Raw genomic sequence first — 24,078 nt, 5'->3', positions numbered from 1 at the left:
GCAGATGGGAAATGATAAGGTCATTTTTATAAGGTACATGGTAGGCTCTGAAGGTTTACTTGTGAGGTTTCATTATATTTGTTTTTTTTATATTGCCCAGACAGTAACTCTTTTTTTTTTTTTATGATTTTGTTTATTTATTTGAAAGACAGAAAGAGATAGCAAGAGAGAGCACAAGTGGACAGGAAAGGGAGAAGCAGGCTCCCCACTGAGCAGGGAGCCCGTTGCAGGGCTTGATCCCAGGACCCTGAGATCATAACCTGAGCCTAAGGCAGATACTTAACTGACTGAGCCACCCAGGTGCCCCGCCCATAAAGTGATTCTGACTTTCAAACCTTCCCCATAAAATGTACTCAAACCACAGTGCAGTAGCAGAATGGCTACCATGAAGGAGAAGAAAAAGGCAGTCTTAACTCTGATACGCTCCCAGTGGGAGTGGAAATTGGTGCAACCAGCTTTGTAAAACCATTTGATAGTAACTACTAAGCTGAACGTCCATGTATCCCCTGACCCAGGAATTCCTGCTCCAAGTTTTATACCCAACAGAAATTCAAACAGTATGTTTTCCAAATGACATGCACAAGGATGCTCATAGCAACGTTACTTGATATAATCCCGGGAGTATTTAAACACCCATCAGCATCAGAATGGATAAATTGTGTCACACACCATACAGGCATGAGACACCTACCCTCCACGCCAGGATTCAGATGAATCTCACAAACTCACAAACATAGGTGAACACAGACGCAAGAAACCATACAGTACGAGTCCACTTAGAGAAAGTACAAAACCAGGCAAACTGTCAGGGCTGGTAGAAGTCAGGGTCATACCCCGGTGCTGCGGCCTAGTGACTGGAAGGGGGCACAAGTGAGGATGTTGGGATCCTGCTAACGTTCCCTTTCTTGATCTGGGTGCTGGTTACATGGATATGTTCACTTTGTGAGAATTCATTGAGCACTTTTTAGTATACATGCCACATCTCACTAAAATTTTTTAATATTAAATGTTATTTTTTTAAATAACAATAAGTGAGGTGACCTGCTATTTGGGGTGTTTCTTCACTTTAAAAATTAGATTATCATGTGTTGCCCTAAAAACACATCCAGGGGATCAGGGGGTGCCTCCTGAGTGGCTCAGTTGGTTGGGCATCTGCCTTTGGCTCAGGTCATGATCTCAGGGATGGAGCCCTGCATTGGGCTCCCTGCTCAGTGGGGAGCCTGCTTCTCCCTCTCCTTCTGCTACTCCCCCTGCTTGTGCTCTCTTTCTCTCTGTCAACTATATAAATAAAGTCTTTAAAAAAAAAGAAAGAAAAAAGAAACACATACGGGCCTGAAGCCTACTTCTGCAGTGAGCCTGTGATAGCCTCCCTCCTTCCCCACAGGGCGCTACGTCTTGTCCTTCGTTGGCTGCGGTTTGGCCATTGTGGGCACCTACTTGCTGGTGACATTCGCACCTAACAGTCACGAGAAGATGACGGGCGAGAACATCACCAAGCACCTCGTGAGCTGGCCTTTTCTCTTGTACATGGTAAGAGAAGCCACTGGTCCTGCCCGAGATAGCAGGAAGGAGTATCAAGTCGTAGGCTTGGGGAACCTGAGTGTCCAGCAGTAGGGAATTTGAGAGAATTGGGGCATATTTCACAGCACTAAAGACCGTGCTTTGTGGGAAGTATTCGTTCATGGGGAAGTGCTTTTTTTCACTTATGTTCTGAGTAATGTCTAAATCTGCATAAATAATATAATTATAGTTTTTAGAGATACTGCAGGTATGTAGATATGATGTAACACTGAAGGACTGGATGAAAACATAGAAATCCCATCCATAGTTGTCTCTGGGAGCTGGAATTATGATTGAGTTTTCATTCCACCTTTGTCTTTATGCATCATCTGAAATTTCTACAGTGAGCATGTAAGACTTCTATGGTAAGAAAAACAGTTAAAATTTTAAAAAGTCGTAGATGTGTTATTTATTTTTTCCGGGTATCACACAGCTGATAGAAGCTGATAGAAACACAGGAGACACTGGAAACAGTCTCCTAGACTTTCAGCCCCAGTTCTGTTCCATGTTAGGTCTACAGATAAACTGGTTGAGGAAGCACGTAAAGTATTTGATCCAGCTACTGCTATATATTCTTGTTCCGTGCCAGGCACTGTGCAAGACACTTTCTTACATATCGTCCCAGATTCTCCCAACCACTCTATAAGGTAAATGTTTTTCTCCCTGTTTTATGGATGAGGCAACTGAAGCTCACAGAGGTTGGCTGACTGCCCAGAGTCCCCAGGAGAGCAGAGCTGGATTCAAAGCTGGCTTCAGGGCCCACCATCCTTCACCATGGTCTGGTGATGAAGGTGATCACTCTTGTTGCTCTGACTTAAGCAGTCTGGCACCACTCTAAAGACTGAGAAGGTCCTGTTTTCTTAGTTGGCTCACAAGGCAGGAGATAGATTTCCCCAGGATTGAAACTGCATCATCTCCTGACCCCTTGACAGCCCCCGCGAGCCCCTGGTGGGCATGGAGACATGGCTATAGGACAGAACCAGAGAGCCTCCTTCTTTGGAAAAAGCTTAATCCCAGAAAACAGACTTTCCTCTCAGGTAGGCCTGGGCTACAGTCTGTTGTGTGCTGTGTGGCCTTGGCCACGTCACCTAGTTGGAAGCTCTGCCTCCTTCTTGATGAGCTGGTGCGAGTCACTGGACCAGGACTGGCACCTGGTAGATGCGAGGCTATGTAGAAATCAGCCAGCACTTGGCAGATGCCCAGTGACCAACTCAATTTGTCTTCCTTCCTCGTGTCTGGCTGTACCTGGACTTGGCGGGGTGGGAGGAGGGGGGCGGGTAGGCCGGGGATCACTGTTAAATTGAATACAACCTGAGGCAGTGTCGAATTCAAAGTCCTTTTATTACTTGTCACCAGTAAGGAGACAGGCAGATAGCTGTCAGAGCACTGTCAGCACCTCTTGGGGTTAGGGCAGGAAGCTTTTATGCAATGTCCTGGGGGCAGCAGCAGCAGCTTGATACACTAAGGAACTTAGACATTTTCTGTTACTTAGGCGCTTTGGTTCAACTGCGCATGCTTAGCTGGTGCATACATCACCGCATGTTCAAAAAATGGCAGAAAACCCCTCCCATAGGCTAAAGGTAACTTGAGGGCAACTCAGGAGGCTGCTGTGCAGGCACTGATTTCCAGTGTGGCTCCCGCAAAGGGGTATCCAGTGGAAGCCCTGGCCAAACCTCTCCCTGGGGGGAGCTGTTTGTTCACATTGTTTCCCTGCCTCTGTCCCTTCCCCTGCTCCCTCCCCCTGATGGCTCTCAGCCCTCTGATTGAGCAACTTCTGTTGTACCCCAATGCTGCCAGCTGGAGAGATTTGGCCAAATCAAATTCAGTAAATATTTACTATCTGCTAGGTGCCAAATACTGCGTATATCAGACGGACGGTAGGTACGCTTGTGAGCATAGCATCACAGAGAGTGGGGAGAGTTGTCCAGTCACGGGGTTGTACACCTGAAACTAATGTGACATTGCATGTCAGCTATACTTCAAGAAAGAAAGACAGGAAGGAAGGAGGGAGGGATGGAAGGAGGGAAGGGGAGGAAGGAGAGTAGGAGGGAGAGAGGAGGAAAGGAAAGACAGAGGGAAGGAGGGAGGAGAGAAAGAGAGGAAGGGAGGGAGGGAGGGAGGGAGGGAGGGAGGGAGGGAGGAGACACGCTCCCAGAACTCGAGGATGCATACACAGCCATCCTGCAGTAGAAGGCCCGGCGCTATTCCAGCACCACATTTAAGCATCATGAGGAATGGTTGGAAAACCAGGCCTCCTTAGCGCACGCTCGATGGTTAAGAATGTTGATGAGCAACTCATCTACTCCATCGTGTGTTCTGCAGCAATTAAAGATAATTATGACACCGTCATAAAATACGAGAATTGTTTTTGGTGACTTAAAACAGCCCAGTACAAAACTGTGCATCGACTATGATGATGAATAGATAAAACACGTTCACTGCAACAAAGATGGGAAGGAACAGGAAAATGAAAACAGCTGGTGTCTTTAATGGTATCTAATTATGAGGAATTTAAAAACTTTTTAGAATGCCCATTGATGTTTCTGCATTGGTTTTCATGATAAAGAAACTCCGGTGGGAGGTTGGGGTAGGCACTTGGAGCTGAGCCCCATCAAGGTTTCCTGCTGTCTCCTGCTGGGTGCTGGCGCTGGCCTGACTTCGAGCCCTTAAGGGGTAGCGAGGAGGGTCTTTAAGGCAAGGAGGAAACACTCTCTTCACAGTTGCAGTGATTCTACTGACTGAGCCCCTTCTAATCCCCGTTTCCTATGCCTCCTGCCTTTAGGCTTTGTCGCCTGGTGGGAAAGCGTACAGGCCCAGGAGCCACACCATCCAGGTTCAGATCCAGCTCTGCCCTTTTATTGGCTAAGAATTGTGATAGTGCCTGCTTCGTAGAATTGTTCTGCTGATTGAATGAGCCCTAGTACGGAGGGCTCTGTATTTAAAAGTATTAGCTGGGATCATGGCCCTGAAAAGTAAGAATCCTTATCTGTCTTTCACGGAGGAGGTAACTGAGGTTTGAGCAGTTAAGCGACTTACCCAAGGTCGCACAACCATTTTAGAAGCAGATCCAGTATCCAACTTGGGCCTCCCTGACTCCAAATGCCCTTGTCTTTCTACCCTACCGAGCCACACATGTTGGAGGCTTGGTTAGGGGATGAGGGCGTGTATACCTGTCCACTTAGACCAGGGAGCTCCTCTGCTCAGTGAACAAGTGTCTCCCTCTTTGACCTTCAGTTTTAATGGGGTTACCACAGAGCAGCAAAAGCAGGAAGAAACCTTCTCAGCCCAATGGATCCTGGCCATCTAAGATGAGATGGAGGGGGTGCGTGTGAGGCCAGCATATCACCCCCAAAGCTCCAAGGTGAACTCCTTGTTGGTGTTACCCAGGGAAGGGGTAGAGTTTCCCTCTGAGTGCATTCAGAGTTCCCTCCTTTTCCCCTCGGGTGTCGATCAGTAGTTTGGGAAATGCTGGATGTATCAGCAGCCTTTCAAGCCTGACTCTCAGCATAAACTCCCGCACAGCCCACCAGCATCTCCCGGTCTTGCCCAGGTCCTCGGTCCCCTCCCCGCTGACCACCCCTCTTGCTGCTTTCGTCCACAGCTCGTGGAGATCGTCCTGTTCTGCCTGCTGCTGTACTTCTACAAGGAGAAGAACGCCAACAACATCATCGTGATTCTTCTCCTGGTGGCCTTACTCGGTAAGTGGGGGTCTGAGGGATCCAGGTTTGCCACCATCAGGGGGCGCCACGAGGTCCCCGCTGACCGGAGGGCCTTCCATCAGTTCCATCAGTTCTGTAAGGCCGCTGACTGCGTTCAGTGTCTTTTGCTCAAATCCCGAGAGGCCCCTAAGTGCCAGGGACGGTGCTGGAAACTGGGCACGGCGTTGAACGAGCCAGAAGGCCCCCCGGCCTTGGGGATGGGGGCTCCGGTCTGAAGGGAGGATTGGCCGGCAGGCAAGTAGACAGATGCAGAGGTGCTAGGTGAGTCGGGGCAGTGAGGATGCCGGTGAAGAGGAGGGAAGCAGAGTAAGGGTGGGGTGGGGCAGGAGTCCTTCCAGAGAAGACAGAGGCAGGGCAGGCCCCAGCAACCCAGCCTTTGGGGCTCCAGTGAACCTGTTAGGCTGGGAACGAGTTCTGGAGTCAAAAGCAGGAACTGCTTGTGCTCCCTCACTTTTTTGCCTCTCCTTCCAGAAGGATGAGTTCAGTGTGGCAGATGGCTCCTCCATCAGACTGAGGCGAGGCCTGGCCCCCCATGGGGTTTGATACGCTAACTAGAGCTATGAGAGGTGCTCGTGCCTCCCAGCGAAGAGGTGGGGGGAACCCCACTGCTGCCTCCTGGGGACTCTGTGGCCTCAGGCTGGTGACTCCTTCCCGTGTAAGCCGCACTATCCTCTAAAAATAGGCACAGGAGAACACCCAAATCTCAGGGGGGAGAGCAGGCTTTAGTGAGAGGGGCACGAGTGCCCGAGACATGTGGCGGGTCTTCTGTCCTTCCTATACCGAGCCCCCACTCCAGTGACAGGCCCTCAGCCACTCCAGTGACAGACAGGGGCCATTGTAGGACAAGATTCCATTATTTAGATTTATTTTTTAAGATATTTTATTTATTTATTTATTCATGAGAGACACAGAGATGGAGGCAGAGGGAGAAGCAGGTTCCCTGCAAGGAGCCTGATGTGGAACTCGATCCCAGGACCCTGGGATCACAACCTGAGCTGAAGACAGATAGATGCTCAACCACTGAGCCACCCAACTCCCAGATTTTTTTTTTAAACTGCTCTATTGAGATATAATTTACATACCATAAAATTTACCTCTTTAAAGTATACAGTATAAACAGAACCCTATAATACGTGGCTTTTTTGTGACTGGCATCTTTCACCGAGCATAATGCTTTAGTGGTTTGTCCCTTGAGTAGCTTATATCGGGGGTCCATTCCTTGGTGATTTTTCAAGAAGATTGGAAGGTCACGGTCCCCAAATGTCCTCCCTGGTGAGTAGGAAGGCCAGAAGGCTCTAAGGGCACCCTCCTTCTGTCCCCTTCTCACTAACAGAGACACCCTCATGAAAGTGTCTGTTGTAACTACTGATGTTTGGAAGCTGTCATCTATGTCCCTGGGCGGTCCAGAAGCCACTGTGTGTGGTGGGCTGTTGGCAAGAGGGAAAACCAATAGAAACCGAGAAAAATAGGAAAGCACAACATTTCAGCCAGAATGAGGGGCTTCGTTTGTACCTGTACTTGGGGGTGGTTTCTCTTAACTCCTGCTTTGGCAGGGGGTTCTGACGATTTAGTTAATCATTTCTGCACCACTGAGTAAAGCAGTGGCCCCCACAGTGAGGTGAGCAGTGATATTTCCTGCATATTTTTATAATGTGCAAATCATACAAGCACAGTATTATATGAGTAGCCCTTTAAGATGCACAGACACGAATATTTTGAAAAGTATGTGCATGCATGTGCATAGGGGTAGGATTCAAAAACATTCAGAGACCTCTGTCTCATGAAATATTTTTAAAAATACAAGTGAGTGAGCATTAAAAACATTTTTTTTAAGATTTCATTTATTCATGAGAGACACAGAAAGAGCCAGAGACCTGGGCAGAGGGAGAAGCAGGTTCCCTATGGGGAGCCCGATGCGGGACTCAATCCCAGGACCTCAATCATGCCCTGAGCCAAAGACAGATGCTCAACCACTGAGATACCTAGGTGCCCCCCAATTTTTTTTTAAATAGAGAGAGAGAGAGAGAGCGCTCTTTACACACCACATGTTTTTTTCCCTGTGATTGCCAGGAGAATGATACTCAAAGGAAGTTCATTTATCCATTTAATGATTCTTTTGACATTCCAGGCAAAGCGCCATCCCTCTGCTATTCAGAAACTTAGACTCAATGCCTTTTCTTGCTGGAGTTCAGAGGTGACATTTGGAAGCATCTGTTGGTATTTTGCTTGCCTCTCTTCTTAGATGTAGCACAGAGCAGGCAACTCATGGAAGGAGCATGAGATCTGATGCAGATGGCATCTTTGTCATCACCAGGGTGGCCCCCTCCATTTTTTTCACCAAGTCCTTAGGAGTCATAAACTGACTTCCAGGGTGTAACTCCCTCCCTTCGTCCTCGTTCACCTTCTGCAGGCTCAATGACGGTGGTGACAGTGAAGGCCGTGGCTGGGATGCTCGTCCTGTCCATACAGGGGAACCTGCAGCTCGATTACCCCATCTTCTACGTGATGTTCGTGTGCATGGTGGCCACTGCTGTCTATCAGGCTGCGTGAGTGGCAAGTTCTTTTCCTGCTGGGCCTCTCCTCATGGGTCTCTGCCCTTTCTTGGGCCTGATTTCATGTGTTTTTGAAGCTGTAGGGAAAGCAAAACATATAGACACAGCCTGACACCAAAGTTCAGCGTCTACTGTAGAGAGAGGGGCCGCTGAGTTGTCACATGGAGGGACTCTGTGCAGCTTGAAAGACAAAGCCTGGAGTGGATGTGTTTTTCTCTCTGCCTCAAACTGTGAGAAGTGCGAGATCAGAGGTGGCCTCACTTCCCCTCTTCTCCAAGGCAGGCATCTGTTTCAGGGACTCTAGAAGAAGCTGTGCAGTCCCCATGAGGCACCTATTTGTCTGCTAGGTGGGAAACAGCAAGTTGTCATTTCTTATCCTCAAGAAGTCTTCCCCAAGAGTGAGATGATCATTTCTGTCTCAGAACTGGTAGTCCTGAGGGTAGACCTGGGCCTTGTCCCCATCTGAGACCCAGTGCCCAACAGAGTGTCTGAGAGGGCCTGGATGGCCCTGCTGCACAGGGCTCAGTGTGGCACACGAGGCTGATTGATCCTGGGCAGGGCAGGCCCCAGGCTCTGGTGGCCTGGGCTCACCGTCCTCCAGCAGTGGCCTCGAGCAGTTGTTGGAGTGACCGCTGCTGTGGGGGTACCAGTGGAAGCTGCTCACACACCCCACTTTCACATGAACTTAAATTCATTTGACTCCCACAAAACCCCTTTGAAGCAGATGATACCATCCTCATTTTGCGTTTGAGAAACCAAAGGGGCAGGGCAGAGGTGTGAACCCAGGCATCAGGCTCCCCAACCCACGCCCTACACCCCTCCACTCCAGGCCTCTGCCTCAGCTTCTCTAGGATCAGATTCCTTGTCCACAAGTGAGAATAACAACAGCCCCTTCCTAAAAGAAGCATGAAGCTCTCAGAGCTGTTCCCAGGATAACCTCCCAAAAATCCCAGCCTCTTTTATGATTATATAACTATTATTATATTGATTATTACTGTCCTGAGTCCTATACAGAGATTCTGGTCATCACTCCTGAGCCCACCCAGCACCGGGCTCTGTGCTGAGCACTCCAGGGTTACAGAGGTGAATCCAACGTCTCGCCTGCCTCCTGGGGAGCATCTCACTCACCCTGTCAGCACACATCCACACATCCACCGAGGGCCTCCTGTTGCCAGGCCCATGGGCTTCCCGCACACAGAGGCAGGACCAATAGTCACCATCCTTGGGGCTCTCCTAGTCCTGTAAACAGACAAGTACAATGGAGTGGGAAATATGTCACTGTAAGGCAACTAGTAGTAATACCTAAAATGCTACACAGAGGATGAACAAAGAATGTATTCTGAAATGAGGGATTGTGTATCCTAGATGGAGAGAGTGGGAATGATTCTAATTTTCTTTCTCCCTTTTTCCTGCATTTATTGTAGTGAGCACATGATTCTTTCAGGAAGAAGAGTATTTGTTTTAAAAAAAAATAATAACAAAAAAAAATAATGACAGTGACAGGCAAAATGTGATAAGTGCTGTATGAGTTTTTTGGACTGTTTGTGAGAACAGGATGGCCCTTCGTAGGGGGTTGGGGACACAGGGGACACTGATGTGAGGACAAAGGCATTTCAGGTGACAAGAACCACGTGGTCAGAGGTGTGAGGCCGGCAGGACATGGCCGCTGTGTGGGGAACAGGCTGTGTGTCCAGGGGAAAATGGGAGTGAAGTGTGGACCCAGGACCCAGAGATGCAGTGGGGTGGCATCCTTCTTTCATGTGCTGTCTTCATATTTCAAGCTAAGCCTACTGTCACCAGCTCTCACTTCAGCCTTTCTGACATGCCCACTGACCAGAGTGTTCTTGTATTGAAGGTTTTTAAGTCAAGCCTCACAGATGTACGACTCCTCTTTGATTGCCAGCGTGGGCTACATTCTGTCCACTACCATTGCCATCACAGCAGGTAAGGGTGGTGACTACTAGATTTCCATCTCCTACCCTAGCAGCAGGGACGTTACCCCAATGTGGAGGGATGAGGCCCTGTCAAAAGGCCAGTTCTGCTGACATGTTTTACCTGTCAGAGTTGTATGTGTCTTCAGAAGAAAGTACAGAATTTTGACCCAGAGAGACCTGGGTTTGCACCCCAGCACAGACATACAGCTGTGTGGCTCTAGGAAAATCACTTAACCTCCTTGAGCCTTGGTTCCATGTTCACGAAATAGGAGTAATAAAACTCACCTCCCAGAATTGAAATATGTGCAATATGTACCTAGTACAGCTTGTACAAGATTTCTTTTTTTTTTTTTTTAAGATTTCATTTATTTATTCATGAGAGACAGGGACATAGGCAGAGGGAGAAGCAGGCTTCCTGCAAGGAGCCCAATGCAGGACTCGATCCTGGATCCCAGGATCAGGACCCAAGCCAAAGGCAGACGCTCAACCGCTGAGCCATCCAGGCATCCCTGTACAGGGTTTCTTTAACGATTTTTTTGCCACCGTCTACTAGCTCCACTGTCTAAGCGACCACAGATTTCTTCTCTACAATTTCTAGAGGTCATGACATATGAAGCATCTGCAGTGTAATAGGTGCTGGGTAACCTGTCATCATTTTTATATTCCCCCTTTCTTCTACTCCACCACTACTTTTTAGATGGGTAGAGTAGCTTCAGAGGCTGCAAGCCTATCAGAATGTATTGGTTTTTAAAGGTAATGAAGACTAAAATCTTTAAAGTGAAAAGACCAGTAAGAGCCAGTGTGCCTCCCTTTGAGGAAAGCCTGGCCCTAAAGCCATATGTTTTGCACTATGCTTTAGACAATCGTGCCCAAATCCTGCTCACAGAGGCAAGAACAAGATAGGCAGGCACATGGCCTTCCAGGGCCTGTGCTGTGAGCAGTACTGTGGATCCAGTGGGGCATTGACCCAGAGCAGCCAGAAAGTGGACCCAATGTGAAGATTTAGGTCATGGTCAAGACCCTGAGTCCAGTCAAGGTTGAAAGGAATAGCCAATAGCACAATGGAGGCAGAAGCTGGGTGGGAATCAGGAGCTGAGGATACAGCACGAAGCCCCTAGAGGTGAAATGAGTCCAGATAGACACTGGCTACAGGGCACTTGAGGGTCGCAAGCGCTTGTCACTCTAACGTCATAGGAGTGGGCCTGCAGGCCTGCCATCTGCTGACCATGCAAGGTTAGAAGGCTCTGATAGCTTAACACGAAGCCTTGCTTTTCCATCTTAAGAAAAATGGGAGAGGGATGCCTGGGTGGCTCTAGGGTTGAGCATCTGCCTTTGGCACAGGGCGTGATCCTGGAGTTCCAGGATCGAGTCCCACATCAGGCTCCCTGCTTGGAGCCTGCTTCTGCCTCTGCCAATGTCTCTGCCTCTCTCTCTCTCTCTCATGAATAAATAAATAAAATCTTAAAAAAAAAAAAAAAAAGAAAGACTAGAGAGTGGGGTCTGGGTCACTCAGTTGGTTGAGCATCAGACTCTTGATTTTGGCTCAGATCCTACTCTCAGGGTCCTGGGATTGAGCCCCCTCATCGGGCTTCCTGCTCAGCACCCAGTCTTCTTAACAGGTTCTCTCTCTCTTCTGCTTGCCCTTCCCTACCCCATTCACTCACGCACACACGTGCACCCTCTCTCTCTCTCTCTCTTTCCCTCTCTCAAATACATAAATAAATCTAAAAATAAAAACAAAAACCATGGGCGAAGGTGTGTGTAAAACCTGGTAAATAAGGTCTGCAGTTTAATTCCTACAATGTTTCATTAGGGGAGGCTGGGTGCACGGTCCATGCAAACTCCCTATTTTTGTGAGTCTAATATTATCTCAAAATAAAAAGTTAAGAAAAAAAAGATGAAGGTAAGAAGGGTATAGAAGGAAAAAGAGAAGATAATATGTCCCCCTAAATGGCTTTTATTCCATTCTTCTAATGTGGACCCTGCTGGTCACCATGTTTCTGAGCACTTTGGTTTCCTGCAGGGAAGAGAGCTTACCGAATCCTAGACAGACTCGCAAGGAGGTGATTTGAAAATAGCTCACCTGTATTTTCTATTATCTGCTGCTCCAGGTGCAGTATTTTACCTGGACTTCATTGGGGAGGATGCACTGCACATCTGCATGTTTGCACTGGGGTGAGTTCCTGTTCTCTGGCCACATGAGGTGGTTTGCACTGTGGTGGTTGCCTCTCTGTCCTCACTACTGCTTCCGCCTCTCAGGCGACCCTCTAGAGCCAGGGGAGCAGCCAGGACTCAGAGCTTTGTCCCCCAGAGATAAATGAGCATTTTACTCCCCAAAGGGCTTTATCTCCTTCCCCATTCTTTTCTTTGGGCTTTAATCTCTTTGTCATTTCTAAAATATCCCATTTTGACACATGAAAAGACTCTCAGCCTCACCCCAGATCACAGAAATACATTTTGAAGCCACATGAGATGCCATCATTTTGCAAAAACTAACAAGATTGATAATATCTGTGTTGGCAAGAAGACAAGGAGACCAGCTCACTGCCACACTGAGCAGATCTTTAATACCAGAGGACAATTTGACAATGTCAATAAAAATTGTAAATGAGCAATGTTTGATGCAACCTTCCAAATGGGACACAAAGACACATGGATGAAGCTGTTTATTAATTTAAAAATTAATTGTGTAAATAAATAATTAGAAGTAGCCTAAATGCCCAGCAGTAGGATACAGTTAAATAAATTATGGATGTTCATATAATAAAGTCCCATGCTGTCATTTTGAAAAATCGAGGCCAGTCTATAGATACTGACATCAAACCATGTCTAGGATACATTAAATGGAAAAAATTAGATTTTTTTAAATGTATAGTCTACCCTATGATCTAGAAGTAATGCATCTAGATATATATCCAAAAGAAATGTATACATACATATATTGACAAAATGACTTCTACCTGAATATTTATAACAGCTTTATTCATCATATACTCAAATTGGTTACAACCCAGATGTCTATCAACAGGAGAGATGATATAGCCTATTCAGACAATGGATTCAATATAACAATTAAAAATAATGAACTACTAATACATACAATAAAGTGAATGAACCTTAAAAACATTTACAAGTGAAAGAAACCAGGGTACACACTGTATGATTTAACTTACAAGAAGTTCAAGAACAGGATGGGGTACCTGGGTAGCGCAGTTAAGTGCTCAACTATTGGTTTCAGCTCAGGTCATGAGATTGAGCCCTGGGTCAGGCTTTGCACTCACTGGGCAATCTGCTTGAGATTTTCTCCCTCTCCCTCTGCCCCACCCATCTCTCTCTCTCTCTCTCTCTCTCTCTCTCTCTCTCTCCCAAATAAATAGATAGATCTTTTAAAATATAAAATAAAGAAGTTCAAGAATAGGCAAATCAAGTATTGGGTGATAGAGGTCAGAATAGTGGCTTCCTCTGGGTTAGCATGGATTAGGAAGGGCACCCCTCTGGGGTGGAGGGGATGGAAATGTCTTCTCTGTTGACCTAGGTGGTAATCACAAAAGTATACACACAGGTACGATTAATCAAGCACTACATTTAGGGTTTATGCATGTAAACAACACCTCAGTTTTTAGAAAGTGTTCCTATTTAAGTTCTAGGAGAAAGGGGGGGAAATGACTCTAGAGAAATATACACCTACCTGGGGGAGTGGGACCAGGGGGAGTTCAGGGACTTTCTAACTTTTTCTTACTCTCCTCCTGTATTGATTGCATAAAGAACTTTTTTTATTTTTAAAAAAAATGTTTTTTTTAAGGCAAGGTTCTAAGATACAGGCTAAATGGAAGTGAAGAGCCATGGGAGTTTTGCCTGGGAGAGTCTAATTCATCCTGATCAATGCAGTGCAGCATGAAAGGCGTATGAAGCTGTTATTTATCTTGCATCTGCTCCCTGCCCATCTCAGGCAGGCAGCCTCCCCAGTCTGCTCAGCAGCAAGCCCCTCTCTGCAGCCTGCAGCCTGCAGCCCTTTTTTCCCCTGTTGCCTGTTACCTGGGTTGTAAAGTGAGCCCTCTCACCCTCACTCTGGCCTTTCTTCTCTCTCTCCCTCCTCTCTGTTCCTCAGGTGCCTCATTGCCTTCTTGGGCGTCTTCTTAATCACACGTAACAGGAAGAAGGCCATTCCATTTGAGCCCTATATTTCCATGGATGCCATGCCAGGTAACGTTAAAATCCTATGTGCCCAGCTAGCCAGCCCATCCATATAGAATGACTGCTACCTCCTATTTAAAAAGAGACAACTAGCTGCTGGGTTTGGTACAGGGCAGGTGTGCTGTGCTGTCATGGTGTGACTGTCTCTCTCTCCCTCTCTTTTTCTTAAATCTCGCTGTGCCAAATAGGAGGCAATGGTTGAGGCACCTCAGTTGGTTTTGAGCCCATCTTGCCAGTTCCCACGTCTATTTTGGGCTCTCTTAAAGACAGTCCTGATTCACACTGGATATAATTATGACCTGTATATCAGGCTTCATGTCTGTGAAAGGAAAAGAATCCATTCACCTAGTTGGAAAGGAATGGCCAGAGATAGGAAAGAAGATTGGATGAGTAACATTCAGATACTATCACCTCACTTCTTAGATGCCACAAGAGAGTGGATTGTTCTGGAAAGCTTAATTTCCCAAGTTGCTGGGAGCTCACACGGAGAAGCACAAGCTCAAATGCCTGTAGTCCGTGACAGTAACAGAGGTGTGAATCTGCAGAGTATTGTGCAGAAGGGAGTGGCTGAGTCTATGGAGAACTAGAGGGTGCCCGCCCCCAGCCCAAAGGGACCCAGATTAGGAAAGTTAACCCAGGTTTGCTGACCTAAATTCTGTAGGTTAGCAGTGACCACTGGCTTTCGCTCTTTAAGTCAAAATTGATTTTTATTTTAGATACAAAGATGGAACTCTCTAGAAAATAACGCCCACCTTTCATTAAGACACCCTAATGGGCAAACTATAACCCCACTGCTGGCATACGGTACTGCTTAACAAAGTACTCTTGGATACAGGTGTGTTCTCAGGGCCAACTGAGGTGCCCCTCCTCTAAATGGCCCCAAGGTTTATGTGCCTACTTCTATATTATTTCCTCATCCCTTGCTATCAAACTGTGGTCTGTCATTCATGCTATTACTAGCTCACCTGTGTATAGCAGTTCCAGGTCAAACCTCTCACTTTGACCCCACTTGTTGGAATTGTGTATAAAATTAGAATAAACAAGCTCTGAGTTGGGGCCTTAAGCTTTCTCCTAGTAGTTAAATGCATGAGCTTTAGTGCATGGACTTTTAAAACCTCTAATCTGGCTGCTCAGATGCCTTTTTTGCTTACTTCCTTGTTTCTCGGCTGTGTCCCGGATAGATGAGGGCGCTGGATAGCTGAATTCCAGATAGGTGAGGTGTCAACTCTGTGTGTGTGCAAGTATGTGTATGTATATGTGTGTTTGTATGTTTACAAACTGTATGTGTATATATCTCTATAAGTATTTGTATATGCATATATACAGATCTGCTAGTGGAAAATAGAAGGTAACCTAAGGTAACCTTACATATCAATATTCCGTGGTCTGTTTGTGGATGTGGCTCCCGGCTTCCTCTTTGTACCTCGCGACCGGTAGAAGTCAGATCTTCACAAAAGGAGACCCTGACCCATTGCTGTGGCATGTCAGGACACTTCCAAGTAGACGTGTTCTGTACAATGCAAAGCATGGGCTTGAAGTTTAGGTGGCCTGGATTCAAATCCCAGCTCTATTACCCACCCACTGTGTGACCTTGGGCATGCCCTTGGACCTCCCAAGGCCTCTGACCTTCACTTGTAAATTGGGATTCCTTCTTTAAGGGAAGTGGGATAATATGTTAAAGGCCCCTTGCACAGTGTTTGGGACTTGGTAGATGCCTGGTTAAATTTGGGTTCACGTCCCTTTTGCTTTAAAAAAAAACTTCAGAAATTCCAAACACTTGTTTGATCTGATGGCAGGTAGAACATGAAAAATGAAACTGCTTTAAAAAAAAAAAAAAAAGTTAAAAAAAAAAAAGAAAGGGCAGCCGGGGTGGCTCAGCGGTTTAGCACCATCACACCCAGGGTGTGATCCTGGAGTTCCGAGATCGAGTTCCACATCAGGCTCCCTGCATGGAGCCTGCTTCTCCCTCTCTCTGCCTGGGTCTCTGCCTCTTTCTCTTTCTCCCTCTCTTGTCTCTCATGAATAAATAAATAAAATATTTAAAAAAAATAAAAATGAAGGGTGCGCCTGACTAGCTCAGTTGGAAGAGCACGTGACTCGATATCAGGGTCATGAGTTCGAGCCCCACATTAGGTATAGAGATTACTTACATAATTTTTTTTAAACGTTAGAAATAAATTAATTAAAATTAAAAAAATAAAACTGCTTAAGCAGAGTGTCTTTCTTAGCTACTTGGTTTCCCAAAGTCAGACCTTGCTTTTGGTCTATCTAGATTGGTATCTGCACAACAGACCAGTAGCTACAGTTCAAGAGGCATTCTATTTCCAAAAACATATACTACATGTCACAATTTAGAGAGGGTTTAAATAATTCTAGCACCTGAAAAAAAAGTGAAAAAAAATGAATGAGAGAAGAAAAAATGGAAATGAAATGAAAAAAGAAAAAGCAGTCCTGATAGCTGGAGCTGGCCTGACACTCACAGCTGGACCTTGGTGTTCCCTAACTGAAAATAAACAATTTTACAGCACATCAGCCTCAGGCAGGGCCACCCCAACCATGACAGATCAAGACACAAATAGGATCACTCCATTGTCACACAGGAACACGGGCAAAACTTGACCATTGGGCACTTGGGTGGCTCAGTGGTTGAGCATCTGCCTTTGGCTCAGGTCGTGATCCTAGGGTCCTGGGATTGAGTTCCACATCGGGCTCCCTGTGGGGAGCCCGCTTCTCCCTCTGCCTATGTCTCTGCCTCTCTCTGTATGTCTCTCATGAATAAATAAATAAAATTTAAAAAAAAACAACTTTGACTGAACCACGGAGGACTGACCATCCCCCCAACATGAGTGACCACAGCCTTTTTACCAGTTACAGCTTTAGCCTCAACACAGCCTTCCCCAATTACAAAATTAGCCCCACTTCCCAACAGCATCTAATCCAAAGCAAAGCCCTGCTTCCTTAAACTGTCCCCAAAATTGTCTACAAATCCAAATCCTGTCTCTTCTCACACCCTGTTACTGAGACATCCCACAGTCCCTTGGGGTGGACATCTCCCTCATTGCAGTGCATCAATAAACCCACATCTGTTAGGCTATAGGCGTAGTCCTGCCACTGTTTGGCTGAGAAACAATGAAAAAATCCAAAAGCTAAATCATGCCTGGCAAGCCAACCCTTTTTCCTAAGGAACGGGCATCCCCTTAACTTCCCCCAAGCCTCCTCCCCACCCCCCCCACTCCAAAATCCAAACCGCACATCCTTAAACTGTACCCTTCAAATGACCATCAGCTAAGGCTTGTGCTACCTACATGAAAACTCAGTCTTCGCAGGCCATTCACATAGTGGACAAGGGGATGGGCTTTGGTGTCAGGGCCCAGCTGTGTGACTTTGAGCAAGTAATTTTATCTTTTAAAATCTGTGTTCTTATCCAGATGCTGAGGATAGGATTTGTGGGGAAGGTGGAGGTTCAGCGAAGTACACAGGGAGGCCCTATAGCATTCCAGTTAAGAGTGTGGGCCTCCGCATTCAAACCCCCGGAGCTTAAATCCCAGCACTGCCAGATTGCTGGCTTTGTGACCTCAAGCAAGTTACCTAACCTCTAACTGCCTCATTTTTCTTATCAGTTACTTGTGAGGATCAGATGAGATAAAACTTCTCAACTGTTTAGAACAGGGGTCTGCCATCAGCTCAACACTCAGGTACCTGTTAGCTATTCTCATGCTTTCTGTTGTTACTGTCGAGATCTAAAGCCCTCAGCCCAGGGCCTGGGCGTAGTAAGTAGTCCGGCACCTGCTGTTATCTTCATAGTCTAAGAGAGGACGCTTTGCATTCAGTCTCTTAGGGCAGCCTGGGGGTAAGAGAATTTGAAGTCTTCCTTCCCTGCCAGGGAGAGAGCTGGCCTCCAAGACCAGGAATTGTAGAGTAAGGCTAACAGAATTAATGATTAAAGTCTTCTCTCTCAACTTTAAGTAGAAATCCAACATCAACATGTGCCCAGAAGCAACAGAGAGAATCGCACCTACCCTCTGTGCGGATCAGGGATGTTAACTGTTAAAGGCCAGAGCATCTCCCTGTGAATGTCCTGCTGCATCTGCCACCCCCACGTGTCCATGACACGAAAGTTACCCTCTTAGGGGATAAGGAAGTGTTCTGGATCCTGGTTGCATTCGGTAGAGAAGTATTGGCATCTACCACGTTCAAAGCACAGTGCTGGTTCTGCTCCCTCTGGCCCCTCCACCCACATTCCCACCTCATTCTAGGCCAACCCATGGTTATCTTGACAGTGGCTGGCCTGTGTGCATATTTCCTGAAGATTCATCCCTCGTTGCTTAGCAACCATAATATTGCTAGCATATACTTAAGGGTGTTGTTTTTCCAATCTAAAGCATTCAGGAACTTGGCAAGGCACGTGACTGGTGCCTGAGCACTGTAATGAGTCTGTGGTGGGGAGGGGGATGGTGCAGTCTCCTTTGGCCCCCTTACCACCTAATGATTTGGAGAAAATGGATTTCATTTCAGGTATGCAAAACATGCATGACAAGGGAATGACAGTTCAGCCTGACCTCAAAGCTTCTTTTTCCTATGGGGCCCTGGAAAACAATGACAACGTTTCTGAGATCTACGCTCCTGCCACGCTGCCGGTTATGCAAGAGGAACACAGCTCTGGGGGTGCCTCTGGGGTTCCCTACCGAGTCCTGGAACACACCAAGAAGGAATGAGCCCACCTCGAAGGAGACTGTCCTTCCCTCCATTTATAACTGCTCTCAAGCCGTCAGTGGTTCAACCCTGAATCCTAAACTTTGCCTTTCACATCTTAATCTCTTAAACCGAGAACTCTCTAGAAGGGGAACTCGAAGAGCCATTGTCTCTAGCAAAGAACACATGATCTTGGTCTCGGAGATTTCAGGTGACCAGGGTGGGGTGAGGGGGACGAAAGCAGTATTCCCCGGGGGAAGTGCGGAGTTCAGACTCCGCCTGGTACTGCCCAGCCAGCTCCGGGAAAGCATTCCCGAGGCTGATAACTGAGCTTCCTCCGTCAGTGACCAAAGGTTGCCACATTCCTTGGAGCTGAAGCAAGGCAGAGATTCCGTTCTCACTTTCCACATCCAGTGAAAGGCTGGAGACCTCTGAATCTAATCTTCCCTTGCCTGATCCTCCCTGTTTCACGATTCCCGTACTTCCAGTAGCATTTGTGTAGTCATCACAAGGCATAGTAGGCCAGCCCTGGGAACATTCTATCATCCACCTGTAAGAAATGCACTTCTGCCTTCCAATTCTCCCTGCCCTTCTAGTGAAAACATGCTTGATGTGCTTATATTAGATCTGCTCTGAAACCTAATTTGGTTTTGGTTCTGTGAACTATGTAATTGCTTTTTCTCCCCACCAAAGGAACCGAGAAGTTAAGAGTAGGAGGAAAGTAAGGACAGGAGCAGGGGTAATGATACGTTAGCCCATAAACATGAAGGAAGAAAAATACCTTTTCATCTTATAAGAAGTGATTGCACCACTTAGAAAAAGATAGGCAGAAAATCTGGCTGTTTTATGTGTATGTTCTTGCACAGCAAGGCCCTCTGGGAAGCTAGGGCACTTACCTCAGAGACAGTCTCCATCAAACAAAGCTTGAATTATCAGTTAATTTCCTTGGAGTTGACCGAGACTTTGGGTCCTCGTTCCCAGGCACACATGTCTGGGAAAGCGGGCATTCTTGGTAAGGGGTCACTGCTTCCTTTCAGGCTACATCCACGATTGTCCCTCCCTAGACTGACTGTATACTTCTGAGAATGGCAAGTAAGGGTTTGCAAACTTTAGCATAAGGACCCCCTAGGGAGTGTGCAGATTCCTACACCCCAAGGACAGACACTCTGTTTAAGTGGGAATGATGGGGAGGAGCGAGAGTCTGTGTTCTTATCTGACCGCACAGGTTGTTCTGATGCAGGCAGTCCAGGGATCACACACCTCAGAAGCCTACTGATCGAGAGAGAGGGTCTGCTAAAACCTCCAGGGGCCAACACACCCCTGCTGGAGAGCTGGAATTACCAGTCCTTGTTTCCTGTCCGGGGTTTATTTGGCAGGTCAAATAATTCCCATAGGATCGGTGGCATTTATCCATCCAGCGATTACTACTTAGTAGAACTACATGTAAGGTTTCCCTGGGTACTCTTTAGCTAATAGGGGAGATCACAGTGTTAATAGACCAGTGTTGATAGATCATTAACCTTTATGGATTGTGCTTAATACCGATTTACTACCTTGACTTCAAACACTGGCATCTGCTGCTTGTGATAACCACTTAGGTATTGTGTCTTAACCTCTTCCGTATTGTTGGCTTACTTGCCTAAGAAGGCAACAGACAATGACCTGTTTTCTTCAGGATAGGTATCCACTCAATTCAACGTTTGAGAGGCATTTGCTGTGTGTTAATAAGCATTTGGATGAGGGCGCCTGGGTGGCTCAGTTGGTTAAGTGTCTGCCTTCCGCTCAGATCATGATCTCAGGGTTCTGGGATCGAGCCCCACATTGGACTCCCTGCTCAGCGGGGAGTGTGCTTCTCCCTCTCCCCCTGCCCCTCCCCACCCCTGTTCCTACTTGCTCTTATGCTCTCGCTCCCCCCCATGGGAAAAAAATCTTAAAAACAAACAAACAAAACATTTGAATGGTGAAGGCTACAAAGAACAGCAATGATCCCTGCGCTGCAGACACACACCCAGGAAACCATGAGAGGTGCACATTGCAATAGTGCGCAGAAAAAGGACAGTTACGGGGGCCCTTCTAAAGGTCAGACTGCAAGCCCACAACAGGGTATTCAGAATTGAAGGTGATTTTGAGACACCTGGCCAGTTCAATTGGTAGGACATATGACTCTTGATCTCAGGGTCATGAGTTTGAGCCCCATGTGTGGCATAGAGTCCATTTAAAATAAAATTTAAAAATTAATTTTAAATTAATTAAAAAATAAAAAGAATCGGAGATGATTTGGGCTTCACTCATGGATGGGGGCAAACCTTGCTAAGATTTGAGCAAAGCATAGAAAGCAGGGCGACCACCCCTCCAGGCAGAGGGGCAAGGGGCCAGCATTTGCAAAGGCACAGAAATAGGGAGTGGATGTTGGCAAAGAAAGGAGAGGTAGAGAGAGTGGTGGGAGCTGAGCCTGGAAAGAGACCAAATCATGGAGGCCTTGAATGCCTGCTGAAGATCAAGGGGTATCGCAGACAGCATGGGAGCCATTGATGATTCATAAGGAAGAGAATGGCAGGGTCAGCACTGATTGGAAAGGAGGCTTGATGCAGAGTATAGAGAGACAATCTGAAGGGATGATAAAAGTCACTTTTCAAGGTCAAGCCGTCAGCCCACTGGAACAAAACACAAAAGGGGAATTAACATCTGGTTTTGCGGTTATTCAGATTTTCTAGGTGGTTTTTCTAAGGTGAGCTGGGATAAGGGATGAGGGCAGAGTGGATAAATGGAAGGTGGGCAGGGAATCCATTGAAGTGTGTCAGGCCCTGGTGATCATTTGGGGGTTTTATGTGCTCCCAATCTCAGTCCACCTCTTCCCTTTTCAAACCATGAGCCCTTTAGTCTCAAGCCAGGCAAGAATGAGACGAGTGGATGAAAGTGCATCATAGTTTCAAGTTGGCCAACTGGTGGTTTCAATGCCACTCAGCCACTGCTGCTGGGACCTGGACCTCCAGTGCCCCAGCACTGCTGGGGGCAGTGGCATTATCCTATGAAGGGGCCACAGGATGGCTGAGCAGAGGGTGCGTGGCAGTTTCCTGAGTGGAAGCCAGCAGTAGGCATCCGAGTGTTTGAGAAGACCAGACAACATAGAACCTCCGTCTCCAGAGTTCTGAATCTGTCCTGGGTTATCTTCTCCCAACCTTGGTCTCCAAGTATAAATGGACTGTTTGCTGGTGGCACTTACTGTTGGCACAGGGGGAGAGGACATCAACTTTCTACTCACAGCCCTGGTTCTTTTTTTTTTTTTTTTCTCTTGGCTCTGACATTCCTCAAGCCCTCTGGAATGCTCTAAGCAATATTAAGTATCACACGTCTTTCTCCTTCCTACCAGCCTATACCTATGGCAAGGTCACCAAACTTGGGTTTAAACCTTCACTTGTTGTCTGATCTTTCTTCTGCTCTTCACTCTGTCCCCACCTTCTAAAGACTGGGACCCTGGGTTCTCTAATCAGACATTAGAACCAGGGCAAAGACTGGTACCTGTGGGCTTTGGTGAGAGCTCAGCCCTCCCCCGGACCCCTCTTGAAGCCACAGGGCTTATGATGCCATCACATTAAAGCTTTAGGTCACATGGGGTTCTTATAGTGTGCAATTGACTGCTGGGTAGGGATGGAAGATCTGACATTTCCACTGCTTTTCTGGTGGAAACCAGCCAGCTTGCTGGTACTGTGTGTATACAAGACATCCATCAGGATAGTGTTGGAGACCCTCCGCCCTGCACTCTTTTGAATTCCGAATCTGGCCCAACAGTGGCTGATAGGCAAAAAAAAAAAAAAAAGAAAGAAAAAGAAATGACTCCATGTTTCTCTGAGAAGCTGTGTAAATGAAGTCACCCTAGAATATATTCTGTGTGGATACTTCTATTTCGTTAACTCCATGGCTGATATGGCATGTCTTATTTTTTTTAAAAAAAATGTGTGTTAGGTGTAAATAACATCATGAAATGATATTTAATTAAAAAAATCCATGTGATACCTGTTTAGTTTGAGTCTTCTGTTTGGCTAATACTTTCTAAAGTTGTCTAGAATAAGTGCTGTCCAATAGAACTTTCATCAGTGATCAAATTGTTCTGTATGCTGCCAAGTACAGCAGCCACTAACCAGATGTAGCTATTGAGAATCTTAAATGTGGCCAAGTGCAACCTAGGAACTAGATTTTTAATTTTATTTCAATTAAACTCAAATACTCACACAGAGCTGGTGGTGGCTGTAGTAACAGTACAGTTCTAGAGATGCCCATGAGTGTAGTGAAGGCTGAATTAAGCACTTTTTTTCCCCTGCAGTGGTTAAGAGTACAGACTCTGTAACCAACTGCTTAGATTTGATTCCTAACTCCATCACGTATTAGCTGTGTGGCATTGGCAAGTTACTTAAATTCTCTGAGCCTCATCTGTGAAACAGGGATAGTAACAGTATCTACCTAAAGGTGGTTATGAGGATCAGATCAATGAATAGATGTAAAGTCTTGCAACTATGTCCAGCATCCCATCAGGATGTTATGTCACATTGAAGCAATGTGGGAGTCCCAAGCACCAGAGCTTCTGTCCCCAAGGAGTTGAGATCATTCAACTTCCCTTTGTGGATGTCTTCACCTACCTCCCTATACTATTGGCAGTTTATGGAGGCTGAGCAATGAGTAACTTGGTTTCCAGCCCTTCTCCCCTCTCCAGGGGTTGAGAACTCCCATCTTCTAATCATGATTTGGTTTCCTGGTGACCAGCACTCCGCAGGAGCCATCCAAGAGCCCACCCGGCATCGCCTCATTAGAACGAAAGCTGCTTCTAGTGCTCGTATCACTCACAAATTTACAAAAGTTTAGGAGCCCAGAACCAGGAACAGGATCAAAGACAAAACATTAGGACAAGAGATGCTCTGAGTGTTCTTACCACTCAGGAAATTACAAGGGCTTTAGGAGCTCTGTGCCGGGGACAGGGTGCAGAGACCAATATGCGTATTTTCTATTATCTCATAGTGCCCTTATAAAAAGCTCCCTCGCCCCTTCCATCAGGTGAGAGGACTATGAACTAGTGAGTGGGTTCTCACTAGACTGAATCTGCCGGCACCTTGATCTTGGAATGTCCAGCCTCCAGCACTGTGAGAAATAAATGCTTGTTTGTTTAAGCTACCCGGTGTATGGATGTTTTTGTTAAAACAGCCTGAGTGGACTGAGAAACCAGTATAATGAGATGATTCTCATCACAGGGAAAAGATTGCCTGCTGACTTCTGTTGACACTGAAATGTGAATCTTCAACATTGCACCCTAGAAACATTTGTGTGCTTACTTCTCAAGATTATAAGTTAAAAAAAAAAAAAAAAAAACGAATCCACAAAGCCCATCTGTAACTCTCCAAAAGCCTGTTTGTCATAAAAACAACAGGCCCAGAAATC

At 46.5% G+C, this 24,078-nt stretch overlaps 1 protein-coding gene across 1 annotated transcript in view; it reads left to right on the top strand.

Moving 5' to 3' along the window:
- Window positions 1–22,662, top strand: part of NIPAL3 (NIPA like domain containing 3) — a 53,655-nt gene extending 30,993 nt beyond the window's left edge. Inside the window, 7 exon segments of the mRNA XM_038531588.1 lie at window positions 1,385–1,530; window positions 5,162–5,258; window positions 7,690–7,825; window positions 9,687–9,775; window positions 11,877–11,940; window positions 13,874–13,968; window positions 18,475–22,662. Of these exon segments, the coding sequence (XP_038387516.1) occupies window positions 1,385–1,530; window positions 5,162–5,258; window positions 7,690–7,825; window positions 9,687–9,775; window positions 11,877–11,940; window positions 13,874–13,968; window positions 18,475–18,674 (827 nt within the window). The 3' untranslated portion in view covers window positions 18,675–22,662.
- Window positions 22,663–24,078: the final 1,416 nt, after the last annotated feature.

The sequence above is a fragment of the Canis lupus genome, chromosome 2, assembly GCF_011100685.1.
Source record: "Canis lupus familiaris isolate Mischka breed German Shepherd chromosome 2, alternate assembly UU_Cfam_GSD_1.0, whole genome shotgun sequence".
Classification (NCBI taxonomy): domain Eukaryota; kingdom Metazoa; phylum Chordata; class Mammalia; order Carnivora; family Canidae; genus Canis; species Canis lupus.
This window is presented reverse-complemented; position numbering and strand designations above follow the sequence as displayed.